The following is a 19,140-nucleotide window of genomic DNA, read 5'->3' as shown; positions in this document are numbered from 1 at the left end:
CACGGAAAAGTACGGTAATCAGTTCCTGATCTTCAAGAGGACCTCTCCCCATATCTTATTCTATGAGCTGCTCAGCTTACTTAGGAGTCTTTGGTGAGGTACTTTGTCAAAAGCTCTTTGAAAGAACCAATTGGCCAGCCACTATTTAAAAAACCTTTAAGTAAAAACACTTAAAGCAGGATTTGAAGAGTTCAGTTTTTAATTGGGCCTTCCTTTTGACATACATACATTTATCATCACATTTATCGCCTTGTTACATTGCAGTTCATTATAAATAACACCTTTTTATTGCCAGCACACTTGGCAAACATAATTCTCTTGGCAGAAATAATTTGGCTTCCTTCTACTCAAAGGATTGTTTTTTCCCTGAAGTGTGGACACATGCTCGCAAGCAATATCTCTTCTGAACAAGAATACTTGGGTTTGACATTTTCATCGTGCTATTGTAACAAACTTTTCCTCTCTCTACAGCAAAAGTGTCCTCCACTCCATTTGGCTGTCTTAAAAAATAACCTACCTGTGGTAAATAGTTTAATAGAAGCTAACCATGATATAAACTCACTCGATCAGGTGAGAACTTGTGCTTATAAGATGAAATCTCGTATTTTCTTACCTGCGTTACGTTCTTACCTTTGTAATAAGATGGGGAAGTTATCAGTTGGCTGGATACATGCCAAGTGACTACTCTGTACAGTTACTACAGTACTTTGATAATGTCAAAGGATGCACTTAGATTCTGTATTCTCACCACATTTGCCTGTTTTAATAGCATAGACCTCGACTGTCTAAAACAGCTTTTGTCAGCCTGGTGCCCCCAGATATTTTGGACTACATCAGTCCCAGCCAGCAAATATTTGTATGCAGTATATATGCAAGGCTGTATCTTACCTTTCCTTAGAAACCTTCCCCTCCCTCCTCCAGCTGCCATTGTTGGAAATTTCTCCAGCCTGTTTTATTGTGAAGATGGCAGGATTTATTGCCTACCTTCCTCATAAGTTTCTTATGAAGAAGGTGCACCATCTTCTCTTTGTGCATCAATTAAGTATAATTACATTTGCCAGGGGAAAGCTAGGTGCCCCTCCCCAAATTATTTGCTGTTTCTGGAAATCCCCTCTTTCTTTTGAAACCCTGTGCTTTGATGCACAATTTGTATTTAAAACAAAGGGTCAACATCACTTTTATCATTTTAAATTGAGATCAAGAACTTATTTTAGACATATTCCTAGACCCCAGATAGAAAATATATCAAAATATCCGCTGGATCATTGGTGTGGGGAAGAGATGTTCTTGCAAGAACCCAAAGAGATTAGAACTTTTGAGTAGACCATTCATAGGATTGCATTATAAAATGAATAATGGAGTAATTTTGGGGGAACCCAATTTATACCATATAAATCTAACATTCAGGCAAGGCCTCTTTGCTGTGAGGAGTTCAATACACATTTAAAGCCAAATATATCAGATTTGCACTTTCTGAAACAACATGGGAACCAAAACAGAGCCATCCTTTGAAATTTGCACTTAGCTGAATGTTGCAGCGCGGTTCTCCAAACAAACTACATTTACAAGAATGCAAAAAAAATATGAGGGGAAAGTGTGCATAAAAACGAAGATATCAGTGAAAATCAACATACAAAAATCTGTTCTATTGGAACAAATTGCTTGCAAAAATGTATACATTGGTCAAAATTGTGTATGTTGGGAGAAATTCACACAGAAATGTTGATGAATTTTCATAAGGTTTCATTTAAAAAAAAATCACAAATTGCTGCAGGATGTGGAGAACTAAATTTAAAATGGGAAAAGTGAGAAAGTGAGACAACTGGAATTGACAGGTCCTTCCATTCTTAGCACTCGCATGAAGAATAGTGCTAGTGAAATAGGCTTTCCCACCCTGTGTGTCCTGTGCCATCCCCAAGTCTACCTAGAACAGGTTTAGGGAATCATGGGGGAGGAGAGCAGGGAGGACATTCCATTGATGTAGCAACGTTCTCTTTAGCACTATGTTGAATATAACCCATTGAAGGCAACGGACATTACTAATATGGGTCCATTCATTTAAATGGGTCTGCTCTGAGTTGAACTTAGCTTTGTACAACCAACTGACTTTTTTGCCATGTTTTTGTTAGTGGAGGACGTTCCTTGATAACATTCTTCTGCTTTGTCTTATTTCTGCAAGAGACATCAAACACCTTTACACCTGGCAGCAGACCTTGGAAATGTGGAAGTAATTGAAATGCTGCTAAAGGCAGGTTGTGACTTGAAAATTGTGGACAAGGTACTTTCTGTGGTTTGTGTTTCTGTGAAAATGCAATTACTCCACATGTCCTGTTCTGTAGAACAGGCTGCTCTTTTCAAATATCACCCACTGATATATATAACTCTTGATTTAACTTCTCTCTTAAAACCTGCAAGTGCATGGCAATAGTAAGCAATCTGTGAGATCAAACATACAGTACTTACTGTTCTTTCTTTTTGAAAGGCTGAGCGAGGTATAAAATACTCCTTTTCAGAGAAACACTTTCCCATTCTGATTCATTGGGTTCCATTTAGCAGCCATTTTGAAGCCTCTCATCCGATTGTGCCTTGATGCATCTAAACTTTTCCTTTCTATTGGGACATGCGTTCCCCAAATATAAAAAAATACAAAGCAATGTAAGTCACAATGGCCCAGTTCACATGTCATGGTAATCTATAGTTAATGGGTTTTCTCCTCAGAATCACATGGGGAGGAAAAAACCATGGTCCCTGGCTTTGCATTATGTCAAGGAGACAAACAAATCATGATCAGTAAGCTAAGAACAAGTCTTAGCTACAGATTGTGGCTTCCTGGGAGCAAAATAATCCATGATCCCTGAATCATACATAACACCTAGAGATTTTTGAAATATTATAAATGCTATAAAATAAAATAACCCAGATCAATGTCTGCATGGATGAAGCCACGTAATTCATTCTATGCACAGATGACTGAGCCAATTTAAATGCTTCTATGGGGGCCAAGGCCCAGGATATCAAAGCTACATTAGTCAAGTTCTATTGTGGAAGTTAAACCTATCCATTCACATTTAAGTTACTGACCTAAAAGGCAGGCCCAATAGGAGTAATTTGGTGGAGTGTCTGAGAAGAGAATGTTACTTGAATTTATTATGCAGTGCCTTAAGAAAAAGCTGGAGTAGCCCAACCAAGACTCGGCAATAACTCTTTTGGCCCACAATTAATGCTTTCGTGCATTGTGCTTTCTGTGACATGGATCCAGCAAGCTGAACATTATCTAGATACCAAAGGAATGAGTCCCTGTCAGAGAAAAAGGTGGGATAGAAATAAATATATGATGATGATGATGTTGATGATGATGATTTTTCAAAAATAAGAGATTGGAATGACCTAATGTAAAACAGGGACGCAGGTTGCGCTGTGGGTTAAACCACAGAGCCTAGGACTTGCCGATCAGAAGGTTGGCGGTTCGAATCCCTGCGATGGGGTGAGCTCCCATTGCTCGGTCCCTGCTCCTGCCAACCTAGCAGTTCGAAAGCATGTCAAAGTGCAAGTAGATAAATAGGTACCGCTCCGGTGGAAAGGTAAACGGCGTTTCCGTGCACTGCTCTGGTTCGCCAGAAGTGGCTTAGTCATACTGGCCACATGACCCAGAAGCTGTACGCCGGTTCCCTCGGCCAATAAAGCGAGATGAGTGCCGCAACCCCAGAGTCAGCCACGACTGGACCTAATGGTCAGGGGTCCCTTTACCTTTAATGTAAAACTAGGGACCAATCCTAGATATGAAATGGTGAAATGTCATTCACGCACACTTTTAAAGAGTGAGTCCCACTGATCGTAATGGGATTTGCTTCCAAGCAAATATGCATACGTTTGTTCTGGTTATTAGTGTGACCCTCATTCTGTGGGGCAAAGGCTTCTGTTGCAGCATGTCTCTGAATACCATTTGCTAGGAATTGCCAGTGGGCAAAGTGCAGCTATGCTGCCATCCAGCTTGCAGGCTTCCTAGAGGTGTTTGGCTGGGCAATGTGAGAACAGGATGCTGGAGTAGATGGAGCATTGGCCTGATCCAACAGGCTCGTCTTCATTCTTACGTTGCTGCACTTGAAGCATGCTTCTGTCCCTTGGTAAGGCATACACCTGCCTTCTCTCTGCCCCCATTTGTGCCACCGGCACCGCTGTCGTAAGTCTAGGGTAGATTATACCTAACGCAATGGAATGAATTTCCCTCTCACACGGCTTTAGCTCTTTAGCACATGGAAACTGGAAGATTTATGTTGTGGACAGCTGTTTTCAGTGTAAATCCACTCACATAAAAGGATTACTGAGATAACCCGGTAAAGTCACAGAATTATGTGTGACCTTGAACTGTCAGTAGCTGGGATGTACTTGGATTACAGAACAGCCAGTGGCTGGCTGAGGAGAGATGGATGTGCAGCACTGTGAAAGCAGCCGTTGTTAAGTGAAGAATTTCACGTTTTTACGAACTTGTGTTATCAGAGCTGTTAAGCAAAGTCACGTGATTTGGGGCAGGATTCAGCTAATGCAGGGGTCAGCAACCTTTTTCAGCCATGGGGCGGTCCACTGTCCCTCAGACCATGTGGTGGGCCGGACTATATTTTGGGGGAAGAAATATTCCTATGCCCCACAAATAACCCAGAGATGCATTTTAAATAAAAGCACACATTCTACTCATGTAAAAACATGCTGATTCCTGGACTGTCCGCTGGCTGGATTTAGAAGGCGATTGGGCCGGATCCGGCCTGCGGGCCTTAGGTTGCCTACCCCTGAGCAAATAAGTCCTATCAGCAAGGGCCCTGCACAAGGACTTCCACTTGTGTAATGGGGCTTCCCTACTCTCCTCACCCCTCTGCCCCCACCCCCCACAATTGGCTGGGGAAGGGGAGAACCCCTGGAACACAGAGGGAGGGGAGAGGAGGGGGAGATCATCCTGTCTGGCTAGCTGAAATGCTTGCTCTGACAGAACAATCACCTTACCATGATATTGAATCCCCATGTCTATGTTTAACGTAATCATCTATTATTTTTAAAATATTACCAAAAGCTAAACAAAGAACAAATTCAAGCTATGCAATAATTATTATATTGGTTTAGAGCCTGATCTAAGACAGGAGAATATGGCCGTACTCACACATTATGCTAAACCATGGCTTGGAATAATGTTAGCAGAGAGTGCTGGTGCTCCCTGGGAAGTCAAAGGACCCCCAAAAATGTGCTTTTAAAAAGCATTGTGAGTTTGGGAGCTGTGCAGATGCACATGCCTATAGACCCCCCCCCCACATCCCAGGGCTCAAACCTAAGCCGGGGAGCACTTGACCCTGAATTATATTGCTTTTTGATGGAAGGGAGGTGATAGCATTTAATTAGGGTTAATTTGGTCCACCAGCTTGATTCAAAATGGCACCTGGCATCCAAATGTAAACAAAGTCTGCTGCCTCCACCTTGGGAGCCCTCATCCTGAGTTTGGTTTCTCAAGAGGCATCCAGATTGATGCAGGTTGGAACTGTCGTGCCGGATTTGGCAAAGACCCACCAAATGCAGCAACGATATCTTCAGAGGGAACAAAACCACCATAGTTTGTACCTGTTGTGCCAAAAAATAGGTGAAGCCATGCCAAAATTATATTTCAGTCAGCCATCTTGATTCAAAATGGTGCCCGGCATCCGAACATCAGTGAAGATTCCCACCACCATCACCTCTGGAACACTTAGTCCACGTTTGGCAACGGTATCGTGACAGGCGGCCAAACCTAAGCTTAAAATGAGTGTGTTTGGATTATAATATAAATCTTCCAAAGGGAATTGGAGAACTTAATGGAAGATAAGCCACCATGCTCCTGAATGCCAGTTGCTGGGGATCACAAGCAGGACTGTGCTATTGTACTCATGTCCTGCTTGTGGGTTTGCACATGGTCACTGTGTGAACAATTCTTGATGTGTTTTTTTTCTTATTGTGATTAATTTCTATAGTGGAAACTGCTGTATGAGAGCTGGACCCCACAAGGCAGCCTACAAATACTTGAAATAATTTTAATTTTTATGAATTTGAAATACCCATTATATTGTGCTCTTCCTTACAACTGGATACTGTGTTTCATGCTCTGGGATAGTAGTCATACATAATTATAGAACCTGCTAACAGTTTGTTCTTGTTGCTTTGATTTTCCACTATCCATATCCTGTAACATTGATAGTAAACAAGTTAATGTTTGGATTATATGAAACAGTGCACCGTTAATGGAAAAGTGTATTATAATTTGTCTGGTATTAGTACACCATTAGTTCCCGATATTGAAGAGAGATATTTTTTGGATGAGCTCTTAGATCCTAATGACTACTACTTGTTTTAGTTTTTGTAAGCTTTTCCCCTTTTTGTGTTTGTTAATATTTCGAAATTCAGTTTTTTAAAAAATGAAAAAGATGAAGCCATCATCAATTTCTTTATTCGACCGATAGTCAGAATTAAAACATTACACAATAATTATAAACTATAACATCATAAGTTACATAAGGTACATAAGTAAGGTAGGGCCACAGTACTAGATCTCTCACAGATAACCCACGTCAAAGCATTCAATTATACGTTTCCGACACTTGAGTGCCAGGAAAAGAAATTTAGCCACTGACAAGGTTGTTTTCCCAGAAGACTTATTTAGCAGATATGCTGTCTGCTTTCCTCTTTGTCGGGAACTGAGCTGGGGTAAGTATGGAGTTATAAGATACTGTCTTAAATCGTTGTAGAAGGGACAGCTCAATAAAATGTGCTCTGTGGATTCTACCTCACCCAATGCACAGTGGCATAATCTCTGGTCATATGGGACTCCTCCATATCTTCCCTTCAGGACCGCCGAGTCAAGAACATTCAGCCTAGCCGCAGTAAATAGTCTGTGGTATTCCACGTAGTGGATATCCGCCAGGTAGCGAGCTGGAGCAGCCCGATACAACTGCTCCCCCAGAAACAACCCAGGTTTCACACGGGCTATGTCCTCCTGTCTGGCAATATCCCTTAATCTTTGCGCGATCACCGCCTTTGCGTGGCTATACGTCATGGACTCTATATAAAGGGAGGACAACCCACACTTCTGCACTTCCTCCACTATCTCCCCTTCCCATGGAGATTTAAAGTTATCCCTCAGAATCAAGGGGGCCAAACCCACCGGTCTGAAACAGAGCTTGAGCCATAGCCATAACTTCGCTTTCAGGGCCACATACCTAAAGGCTTGACAACCGGTTTCCAGTCTCATGATCGCACCTGCCACAGAGGGGGGGATCCTGAGTATGGCCCTGAGGAATTGGGTTTGGATAGATTCCAATTTTTCAAAATCCCTACGTGAGCCCAAGGCAATGCCCACCAGCAGAAGAGGGAGGACTTTCATTTTAAAGAGACGTAAGGCAACATTGACAGTTTGTGCCTGTTTCTTGGAGTACAGGGTTCTAATCATCAGGGCTGCTTTGGATGCGTTCGAGGCTATGTATTCTCTGTGCGCCAGGAAGGACCTATTTGATCTTACAACCTGACCCAGGTACTTGAAGCAACTGACCTGCTCTAAAGGAATACCATTAATTGACCATAAATTAGGTTTCGGTCGAGCAGCAAAGACCATTATTTTGGTCTTGGCATAATTTAATTGGAGCTCGTGTTGGGTCTCATATTCATGAAGAGCTCGAAGCATCCTCCTTAATCCGATGGGGGAGGTAGCTAATAGGGCGGCATCGTCCGCATACAGTAGGACATTCAAGGCTCGTCCTGCCAGTTTTGGTGGATGGAAATCAGCATTTGCCATATGCACCACTAGCGAATTAATATAGAAGTTAAACAGAGCAGGGGCAAGCAAACAGCCCTGTCTTACCCCCCTAGTGGTGGCAACCGGATTGGAGACTAGCCCCTTACTATCTATCCTAATCCTCAAGAGGGTATTTGTATGCAAATTAATAATCAGCAAGAGAAGGCGGTGGTCGATAGATGTCGCTGCCAATTTTGTCCATAGCTGGTTCCTGGGAATTAGATCAAAGGCCTGCTTAAAGTCTATAAAGGCGACGTGGAGGGCTTTTAGGCCATTACCAGCGTACTTGGTGGCCAAGTGATTTAGGATTAAGATTTGGTCTGTTGTTGATCTTCCGGGGCGGAAACCCGCCTGTTCCTCTGCGATGATATTGTTGCTTTCCATCCAGGTCGTTAATTTGTTAAGTAGAAATCTTGAATAGATCTTCCCGATAACATTTAGCAGGCTAATTGGTCTAAAATTGGCCGGGTCTGTGCGCGGCCCTTTCTTGTGAATTAACACAATCAGTGCAGAGTTCCAGCTTGGAGGAAATTGTGCTGTTTTGTTTATATAAGTAAAAAGAGCTGCTAGGGGTGGACACCACCAATCCTTATTGGCTTTAATAACATCTATGGAAATAAGATCGTCTCCGGGTGCCTTGCCCGCCTCAAATTGGCCTATAAGTGTTTCCACTTCAGAGCAGGTAACAGGATCCCACTCTGGCAAGGGGGCCAAATCTAACCTTCCTCCGCTAGCTGCGTGAGCTGCATATAAAACGGAGAAGAAGCTTTCCCAGGTGTCAGCTGAAATTTGGGGTTCTATCCTTGACAACGGTCTACCCAGGTATCTGGAAATTTGGTGCCAAAAGGAGGAGGGATTTCTATTTTCTGCAGCTTTTAGAAGGTTCTTCCAATCATTTCTTTCTGCCGCACGCTTCTTTTCCTTTAATAGTGCTTTATACCTTCTCTTGAGGTTCATAAGGTGACTGCTAGGTGCGGAGTCATTTGATGCCCTATATGCCAAGAATTCATTATATAGGTTGTTCTTGAAGTGCCTACATTCCTCATCAAACCACTTTTTATGAGAGAAATGGTTACTATTCATTACCGGGGTCTTAGCCAACGAAGGTTTTAGCAGTTCTACTAAATTGTCATATATTGGCAGTGGCTCAACTGCCTGGATAAGGGAGTCCCTTGTCTCTTGCAGTTGGTCAGACCAAAGGAGTTCATTTATCCGTTGAGCCATATTGTCGGTCCATTTTAAGGCAGTGGGCCTCATCTGAAGCTGGTTATTTGTAATAGGCACGCAGGAATAGGTAGCCAATTCTCCATCCAGGGTCAGAGAAAGTTCTAATGGAAAATGGTCACTTTCCAGCCTCGTTACCACCCTAAAGTTGGAAATTTTGGGAATTAGGTCTACTGATGTCCAAATAAAGTCTATGGTAGAGGCTCGGGAGCCTGACCAGAAAGTAAATTCGGCAGGGTAATCAGAACTGAGAGCTCCGTTTAAAAGGTGAAAATTAAGAGCCATCAAAGTTTGTCTACATTTAAAACCTGCATATGTAGCAACACTGTCTTTAAAATTCCTGGGTAAAAGGTCTGAGGTTAAAATGGGTAGTGAGGGATATTTATTATATTTAGCAAATAATGATTTATCAGAGTGAGACAATCGGCCATTGAAATCTCCTGCAACTAGGAAGGTGGCTTCAGGATATTTCTCTAGGAGAGTTTCAAGAGTCTGTTGAATTTCCCTCCATCTTTGGTCCACCAGGTTTTTCTTATAGATTGGGTGCAAATAAACATTAATCACCACGAACACTTCCTCCGCTGTTTGTAGCTTAACACCCAGCATGGATGACGACTGGATGTCGATTTGTTCCACCTGCAGGTTTAAGGCCAAAGAAACTAGGGTAGCCAACCCACCTTGTGGTCTGCCAGGAGATAGTAAATTCTGATGTGCATTCAGGTAGAAGCCCTTATACCCTGATAGAGAGAAGCCCTCACAAGCCCAGGTCTCTTGCAGCAAAAGAATATGACTGCCTTTTATGTAGGCGACAAAGGATGGATCCATCAGCTTAGGTTTAATGCCAGCTACATTCCAGGATAAGAAAGTAAGTAATCTCCTGGTCACCCCTTCGAGTCATGCTGGGCCTTGCGGAACCAGCACGGCAGAATCCACCTGGGAATGCATGCGGCGAGGGGGGACAATAGGCTGGAAGAAGTAAGTAATTGTAGCTTGCTTACCAGGCAATTTCCGAGCACCACTTACCGCAGCAGCAGCCATGGATTGAGGCTTAATTATTGGTAGCTGCAGGGATGGATTCTGGTGCACAGGAGTATCACTTAACGACAGGTCCATAGACTCTACATTTAAAGTATGCTCTAAGATTGAGGGGGGTGGGCCTTTTGGATCTGCAGATGCTGTAGGGAACATGCAGTGTAAGGCAGGTGGAAGGCATCCTTTTCGGTTTGCCTCCAAAAGAGCATCCAGTCTTGCCACAGCTTCCGAATTTGACCAGAGGGTTGTCGAATCTTCCACTGTATCCTGCCCGGACTTGACATCCCGAGGCTGTGCACAGCCAGGTTGCAGATCAAAGGTCGTTAAAGCAGGTACCACTTGGGCTTGTGTAGCCTGATCTACAATTGGTGAGGAATTCATCTTATTTACATGAGCATGATCTTCTGAGTTACGGAGACAGAGTAGCAACTCGTCCAATCTGTCCGTTATCTCTGTTCGCTCCAGTTTTGGCAACTGGGAGAAGGATAGAAGTAACTCACGCTCCGTAGAGTTCTCCAGATGTATGGCCTTTGTCAGTGGAGGCAGGGGGACGTCAATCCAGCTGATTAGATCTGCGGCCAGGGGAGTTGGGGTCGTGGCAATTGGCGGACCCTCAGACTTGTCTGCTTTCTTTTTGAACAAGCAGTTTGGTAAGAGGGGGCAGATCTTGGTATTGGTAAAGACTCTTGTAGCAAGGATTCCATAGTTCATTAGAAGGCTTCTTGAGGACATAATAAGTGCAGGGAGCTTTTTGGTTTTAAAGGAGAGCAGCACTCTCTGCCTCTGAGGTCTGCTGCTAATATGATCAATATGCTTCAGGTCAATAGAGCTAGGGGTTACCCTCAGAAGCTCCACTAGGTGTCTCCTTATATCACTCTTATAATGCCAGTTTATCACCTTGCCTCTAAAGGGGCAAACCGTTAGGCAGATTTTGGTAGCTTGCAGCAGCAGTTTGTGAGGAGGTGCAGAGTGTTGTTCCTTCTTATTTTGCTCACCTTGCTCACTTTTCTGATTGCCAGCAGCTTGAGGAATTATACAGGAGGTATGAGGTAAAACGGGTGCTCTGGGCATTTGTAAGGGCTTCATCTCAGGTGGAACATCAGGGGAACTGTCTTTACCTGTTAGGGATACAAGCGAGATAATCTTCTCCAAGGATCCTCGGATGTCTTTTATGTGTTTAAAGATATAGTCCACTGTTCTAGCAACCAGGTCTAAAGTAGTCGAGTGTTCAAATAGTATCTCGTCAATGCAGCTTTCACGGGCTCTAGTGCAAACATTCGAGTGGATGCCAGTATTATTATTGCTTGAAGGTTTAGTAGGCAGGTTATCAAAAGGTTCTTTCACACTGGATTCCTCGTCATTCATCTCTGCTAGCAGTGTGAAAGAGTTTGAAACCGGGATATTAAAAATATCCTTTGTACTTTCAGATTCACTAATTTTTGTTTGTTTAGCAAGAGGCAGGCATCTCAGTTCCTCTGTGTCGTCTATATCTCTAGAATCTCTGGTACGTTTCCCAGTTCCTCTCCCACAAGCAGGGCTGTATAGTTGCTTAGTCATTTCTCTCTTCATGCAACCGCCCCAGTTTCAAGGTTAATGGTTGTCTCCCCGATAGAAAAAGGCGTCCTCCTACTTACTAATTTAAAACTAAGACTAAAAACTAAAAACTAAAGTTAAAAGTTAAAAGGTTTCTATACTCATTAAAACAATGTTAAAAGATAAATCAGGGAGCTCACACTCACGCTGACTAAGTGCCGTTCGCCATCTTGGAAATCCCCAGAAGATGAAGCTGCTAACCTCTTTTAGCTTGGCCTCTGTTTTCTCAAGCTTTAATTGATTCACACTGTTTGCCTTTTCAGCAAGGAAAAACTGCACTAGCTGTAGCTTCCAGGAGCAATCATGCCTTGATTGTAGATATGATTATAAAAGCAGAAAGGTATTACACCTGGAAACAGGTAAGAAAAAACTCTGGTTTATTTATCCTTTTGCTAACACATATTTATCCAATAAGTGAAACCATTTTTCCAAAAGATGTTAATCTAATGGCTTTGGATTCCCAAACTCTAAGGTGGGCTTCCTTGTAAAGGGGCTAGAAAATGCTAGAGAGAAAGTGGGCATTTCTTTTTCTTATTTCCATTGCATCTTTTGTTTATGTCTTCACTGTTATCCAACAGCATGTTGAGTTAGATGCTGAGCTGTCTTCCTGAAGTTTCTTGGCATCCTGATGAACTTGGTGCTTCCCATTCTTAACGCACTGTATGGGAAATGGCGGGAAAAATCAGTATGTTCTGCCTACCCAAAGATCCTTTCCATACAGCACAATCTGATGCATATTTACTTAAAAGTTAGTACCGCCATATTTGCTGGAGATTATTCCCTTGTAAATATGTTTAAGATTGCAGCTTTGGAGACTTCTTTATTTTCCGTCAGTCTACTTTCTGCTGTGGCTGGGTTTAAAGGTGGGGGGAGGTTTTCCCCAATGGGGCAATTATTTGCATACTCATGCACCTTTTATTGCCCAAATTGTATTATGTTACAGTCTGATTGTCTGAATGGTTCAGTAAGGGAAGTACACACTTATGTTTTGGCATTGTCACAGCACGTTTAGAATATTTGCAGTGGCATTCTTGGTAGTGACTACAGTGAACATATGGGACGCAGGTGGCGCTGTGGTCTAAACCACAGAGCCTAGCGCTTGTGATCAGAAGGTTGGCGGTTCGAATCCCCATGACGGGGATTTACCTTTTAAAGTGAACATGGTGTGTTGGCTGGCCACACAATGAAATTGTGGGGGTTTTTTTGCGCAGGTGATTGGGCTCCATTTGTTTATTTCGTGTCTGAGGCTAGCCACATAATATGGATTATGTTCAACCCTCCCATTGCCCCCGTGGAACCACGTGGGCCCAATGAAAACAGTTTGGCCTATATCAAGGTCAGAGATCCCACAGGACAGATCACATGCCTCTTTGAAACTACAACTTCCATGATGCCAGAGGGCCTTGGAAATACTGTGCATGAATGGTCACATTCAAGTCCTCCTTGTGCAGCTTATGAAACAGAAGTAGAAGATAGTGATAAAATACGAAGTAACGCTCCAACTGGGATACAGATCCTAAAAATCAGGGTATTATTGGCGTGCTCCTTTTTACAGAACTAATGTGCTGCAGTGGCTAAAATGTAGACGTTGGCAACTCATTCAGCCATGAAACTCATGTCCTTCAGCAAGGCACTGTCCCGTACCACGCAGGGGTTGTTGAGGATAAAATCAAGCTGCCAAGCTCTGTGGAAGGACATGAGAAAAAGAAATATGGGAAATAAGCAAACATATTGATTGAGGGAAAAGGAATGCCAGTAGAATGCACACTTTTACTGCAGAAACATAGAGCTTTCCATGATGGAGTTGGTGTACTTGAAGCTCTTGTTTTTTGTTCCGTTAAATAAAACAGAGAATGGAGGAAAGGGCAGGAAGGGAACACAAAGTACAGATTCAGCTTAGATTAGTTTGGAGTTAGCTGGCTTTCATAATGTGTCGCAAGGTTAATTACATGCTTATTTAAGTGCAGGTCTTCGCAGTTCTCTTCCATATGGGGAAACAAGGTTCAGCTGGGAGGAGGAGGAGGCGGCTGTATTCTTTACCAGAGAGAATGGCTTTGGAGTCTGGTGATAATCAGATGGATATTTGTCTGCAGATGTTTGCAACAGAAATGGGCAAAGGAGGGCAGGAGAAGATTTCACAGCAAACAGCTGCTGGTCAAGGGAAGCAAAGCAATGTCTGGTTTTCTGAGTAAATCCATAATGGCATCTGTTGTAACATGCATTCAACATAGGCAAGCTGGGATTCTGTGTGCTCCATCTCAGCCCAATATACAGATGGGTCTGATGAGGTCTCTTTTTTTGCCAGGATTCTGTGTCATGTTCAAATTCTGTCCTTTATGATGTGAAGGTGCAGTGAGATACCCTTGTACAGAAGGACAGGAGGGGAAAATGAACTATTACTGCTTTTGCTTTTTTTAGTATCTCAAGCTTAGTCCAGTCCTTTAAAAGGTAAAGGGACCCCTGACCATTAGGTCCAGTTGTGACCGACTCTGGGGTTGCTGCACTCATCTCGCTTTATTGGCCAAGGGAGCCGGCGTACAGCTTCCGGGCCATGTGGCCAGCATGATGAAGCCGCTTCTGGCAAACCAGAGCAGCGCAAGGAAATGCCATTTACCTTCCCGCCGGAGCGGTACCTATTTATCTACTTGCACTTTGACGTGCTTTCGAACTGCTAGGTTGGCAGGAGCAGGGACCGAACAACGGGAGCTCACCCTGTCACGGGGATTCGAACTGCCGACCTTCCGCTGCATCTGTATGCCTTTGAGGGAGCTATTGAAAACTAGACCTGGAAATTGACTGGGGCTGCATTAGGTATACCAGCAGGTTTTTCTACTGTGGGGGTGAATTCTGCTTCCCCCACCTTCACACCTCAAAGCACGGCCTCCAACGTGAACACAGATTGTGTCTTCCTCTTTGCCCCTCCTCTAATGCTTCAAGCACTCTGCCTGCATTGGGCTGGTTAAAAACCCAACAACAAAAACCATTGTATATATGTCTGATGAAATGCTTGTTCCTAGAAAAAGTAATAATTTTTTATCTTGAAGTGGCTTCAAGATTGAAACAAGGGCCAGCCATTCAGTGCTGTGCAGAGGTGGAGCAGAAATGCGTTTTGTCTTTAATCAAAACAAGGGTCTCTCACTTGCCAAGATGCAGAGATGTGTGAATATAGAAACCTCTCAACTTTTTGTGCAGCCCTTCTGTACAAGATGAAAAACCCAGAATGTTGCCTGAAAGGGAATGCGATTCTCATGCTGAAAAGGGTTTCCCAGCCCTGATTTAAAATGTCAAGGCTATCCACGTGAATCTCTAACGACATTAATATTCTAGAAGTGTATACTGAAATTGTTTATTAATTTAGTATCTAATGAACCATGCAAAATGGTCCAGCACCTGTGAACTCATCTAGGCTATGATCTAATCTAGGTCTGCAAGATCTGGCGCATGGAAACTTTTGGCCATGCTCATGAATGCATAAATGTAGGTGTGCTATTGGGCATGAGGCCTCACACAGTCTTGAAGAGTCTACACCATATATTTTATGTGTAGTGTATGTTTGGCAGTATCTTGCCTCTAGCAATGTGTTTTGATTTCTGCCCATTCCTCGAGAATATAAATAGATGAGAGGGGTTTGGATTGCCTCCCTAGTTGCTATATGTGAGAGTGACTCTCTGATGTTCTTCTATTGCTTCACCTCTGCTATCACTGTCAAAGCTGTAGCATTTATAAATGTCTCACTTGTTTGCTTCCTGGAAACAAATGCCTTAGGGGGATAGCAGTATAAAGTAAGTTGGGGGCTATTCATGTCGGTAATTCTGTACAGGCAGAGCAGAGGTAGAAGTGTTTGCTATGAGAAATGCTGGAAACAGGAGCCTAGTATCCTGTTTCCCTGTATCAGCAAACCCTGGTTATTGGTTGGTTTGTTTTTACAATCTGTTGTTGCGTCCTCCTCCAGTTCTTTCCCTTTGGGGGTGTAGTATGTCATGCTTCTTGTTGCAATCAATATCAGGGCTAAGATTCAAAGCCCAGGGATATTTTTAATAATTGGGGGAGGGGAGCCCTATTATTGGAAGAACCACATGGCTTCATCTTTAACTTTCTTTCCAGGAGCATCTTCAAAGTAGTGATGATCTGCAAAACGATATCCTGTCTTTTAAACAAGATCACAGTGTGCAGACCAAACAGATTCGCTCCTCCCTTTGGAATCTTGCTTACAACCAGTTAAAAATGCGTGAGTGGACAAAACTGGCACAATTTTGGAAGTTTACAGATGAGCAAGTCAAAGCTATTGAAGAACAGTGGACAGGTAAATATACTACATGAAATGGTAGTGTCCTCATTCCAGACATAAGAAAGTCCATATAAGCCTGAGCTACAGGTTTTGAATTATGGAGAAATTAGTATTTCTCTGGCTCTAAGCATTTAAAATTAAATGTAGCTGTATGGTTGTTGGTTTTTAAATGCAGGATACAATCAATAGCTGCTACCTTTCTTGCCAACTTTGGATAGTTGTTTCCAAAGTGAGCATAGAAAATGGTTCTTCTGTACATAATAAAATACAGAATGTACTTTTGTCGTTGTTGTGCTATATATGTTCTCCTGGCATAGACTAGGTCTTAAAATGGATTCTATAAATGCCCCTTTTTCAAATTTTGTAGGTGCATTTGTTTAAAGCAAGACTTTGTCTTTAGACATTGAATTAAAAGTCGTCTCATAAGTCAACATACATATTCTCATACCTGTCAATGTTTGAAAGGGGTGTGTGTGAGAGAATTTGATTTTGGCCCCACCCACTGAGCACTGGTTCATGCTCAATCACCAGCACATTGTGTAGTATGTTACTGTTTCAATATTTACATTTATAAGTAAATGGTGTGTTAAAAACAGATAAGGATCCCTTGTTGGTTCAGCCAACTGGGACCAAGTGAACTCTTGGATTACAAGCTCTGCTCTTCCACACAGCCATAATGTGGAGCCCTTTGATGTTTTCTCTAGCATGCCCAAGGTCACCTTATGCAGATTGACACCCATCAATCTGGCCAAAGGGTAGACAATTGTGAAGCCATGTTCCTAATGCAATTACGTGATGATTCTCCACTTAACATGTAGTAGGATCTCTGTTCAATTTCCATGATTGGGGAAAGTTATTATTTAACCATTTCAACTGTGAGTAGCAAAGGGAGCATTCCTCCTCCTAGTATGTGAACCCTGCAACCCCTGCAATCAAGCTGGGGAAATGAAAAGACAAACACACACTTAAACTGCATTTCCCTCTCACCGCTGAGTAATTGTCTAAATTGTAACTAACAAGGAAAGGTTAGCGCCTTCCCTGCAAGTCATTTAGCACCTAGTCTAATAAACTTGGGAAGAGATAGGGAATAAAACAGCATGTTGGTAGCTTACAAAAATCCCAAGTGGAAACGGGTAGGGCAGAAGATGCTCTTATTTGTGGCAAGACAGTTGCTTTCAAGTTGTGGAAGCAAGTATCCAAAAAGGTTCCGTTCTCAGAGCCAAACTGGATGTTACATGAGATTTGTGTTTGCATCTCACATGTGCTGGTCTTTTTTTAAAATAAAAAAAGAGAAGAACAATAAGGTGGAGGGAATACCTAATCATTTTCATTCCATTTTGGGGGTGGGGGATGGCACCCCATCACACAAGTTGAAGCTGCTCTCTCTCCCACATGGGAGAAGATACAGGATCCCCATACAGACAGTGAAGCAGTTTGGGGAGAGCAAATTTAAGTGGACAAATGGTGGATAAAAGAGTTAGGCAGCACCTTCCTTTTAGTCTCCATGGCTACTTTTCAGTTAAAAAGAAGAGTAAGGGTTTTCTGTTCTCACATCTCCCATGTAATGTCCACCTTAACTCTCAGTCCTCCCACACAGCAAATTGGTGGTTCCATATTCAGTGTGAATTTTCTGGGCTTTGGGGTGTTGGTGTTGAGTTTTTATTTTTATCTGCTGGTTAGGGGTGTGTGGGAGTATTGCTTGCTTCATTGTTTGGCAGCATGCTATCATGGTTACGGGAGTGTATTTTTCCCTAATTTGTTGTATGGAATATCAATCCCTTTCTTCCCTATGGCATAGTACATTTATATACATCTTTTCCAGTGCTTGGAGAATCTTTGGCTGACAAGAGACTAATGATAATTCCCTCTAAGAATTGCAAGTTTGAAACAGAGACCCTTTATACAACCCCTGCTCCCAACAGAGCCTCTTCTTTCCCTGTGAACAGAGGGGCTTGGAGTATCAAGCTCATTCAAGCAAGCATCCCTACACCAGTGGGAGATAACATCCCATGTGAAAACATTTTTCTTTCTAAAACTATAGTTAACATTACGTATGTTGTTGCCTAGGAAAAAAGAGCTACAAGGAACATGGACACAGAATGCTTCTTATCTGGTTGCATGGCGTCCTAATGGCTGGCCAGAATCCAGTTAAATATTTGTATGAAGATCTGGTAAAAGGAGGATTCAGAGATCTAGCTGGTGAGCAATCAAATGAAGATATTCTATTTGGTCTTTGAAGAGCAGAGACATTGGGTGGGATTTACCGAACAAGTCCTGTCAGCAGAAACCTTGTGCAAGTTCTTCTGCATACACCATGATTTCCCCCATCTCCTCCTCCACACACACCCCAAAAATGGCTAAGGGTATGTCACAAGAACCCCGAAAACTGTGTGTAGGGGGAGAAGAGGGGCAGTCATTCCACCTGGCAAAGTGAAATGCTTGAGCTGACAACATAAATGCCTCTCTGATTCTGTATTAATCTCTAAAGAGAAGAAAGTTTTCTTCCCCAACACACTGCTGGTTTGCGTAAGGTACCTCCAATTGGTGTGGGAGTAAGATATACCACAAAGGCACCTTTGCTTCCTTCTGTGCAGATACTCCTTCCAACTTGCTAGCTATGGCAGTGCACAAGAGGAAAAACAGGTACATTGCAAGGGATCAATTTTGCTGGGAATTTGGAAAGTGACTTCAGTTGGTTTAGTTGATCTGGCCCACCCCTGCTATACCAACACATATTGATTTATTTAGTCATAGTTCAGGAGTCATCAGCTGTGCCAGTTAAAAAAATGTCTGCTGTGTCATAATTTAGAATACAAGTACAGTCACAGCGGCTTTCTTCCCACTACAACCTCATGCTTGCTGGTCCTGCTTGTGGAGATCATACCATATTGATCCCCCACAACAATGATGTGGTTGTCTTCTAATAACAGGGAGCATTCCATGGTACCAGAAAAGCCACACCACACGCATCGCAAATGCAAACACTTCCAATACATGCAACTCCCTCCCTCTGCTCAACAGCATCTTTCTCAAACACCTCCCCCCATTCTTGAGCATCTCCACCCCAGATGAAGGAAATGCCTGCCATTTGCAATCAATCATCAAGCCATTAAAACACACAAAAAATACATTGTGGTTGCTAACACAGTAGCAATTCCTTGATGTGGTTAAACAAGTGAGGCACCAGACTTCAGATGAGGCA

General features: G+C 42.8%; 2 protein-coding genes across 4 annotated transcripts in view; one reads left to right on the top strand and one right to left on the bottom strand.

The window, feature by feature from the left end:
* ANKDD1B (ankyrin repeat and death domain containing 1B) overlaps positions 1-19,140 on the top strand; it is a 38,623-nt gene that overhangs the window by 17,492 nt on the left and 1,991 nt on the right. For all 3 annotated transcript variants that reach the window (XM_080972782.1, XM_080972784.1, XM_080972783.1), the window contains 5 exons: positions 472-570; positions 2,180-2,278; positions 11,914-12,009; positions 15,755-15,953; positions 18,006-18,137. In XM_080972782.1, the coding sequence (XP_080828908.1) occupies positions 472-570; positions 2,180-2,278; positions 11,914-12,009; positions 15,755-15,953; positions 18,006-18,137 (625 nt within the window). The remainder of the gene's footprint in view (positions 1-471; positions 571-2,179; positions 2,279-11,913; positions 12,010-15,754; positions 15,954-18,005; positions 18,138-19,140) is intronic.
* POC5 (POC5 centriolar protein) overlaps positions 13,305-19,140 on the bottom strand; it is a 38,647-nt gene continuing 32,811 nt past the window's right edge. The window contains exon 14 of the mRNA XM_080972714.1: positions 13,305-13,334. Within this exon, the coding sequence (XP_080828840.1) occupies positions 13,320-13,334 (15 nt within the window). The 3' untranslated portion in view covers positions 13,305-13,319. The remainder of the gene's footprint in view (positions 13,335-19,140) is intronic.

The sequence above is a fragment of the Podarcis pityusensis genome, assembly GCF_964106645.2.
Source record: "Podarcis pityusensis genome assembly, chromosome: 11".
Lineage (NCBI taxonomy): Eukaryota > Metazoa > Chordata > Lepidosauria > Squamata > Lacertidae > Podarcis > Podarcis pityusensis.
The sequence above is the reverse complement of the archived record's forward strand: the minus strand, read 5'-3'. Positions and strand labels throughout refer to the sequence as shown.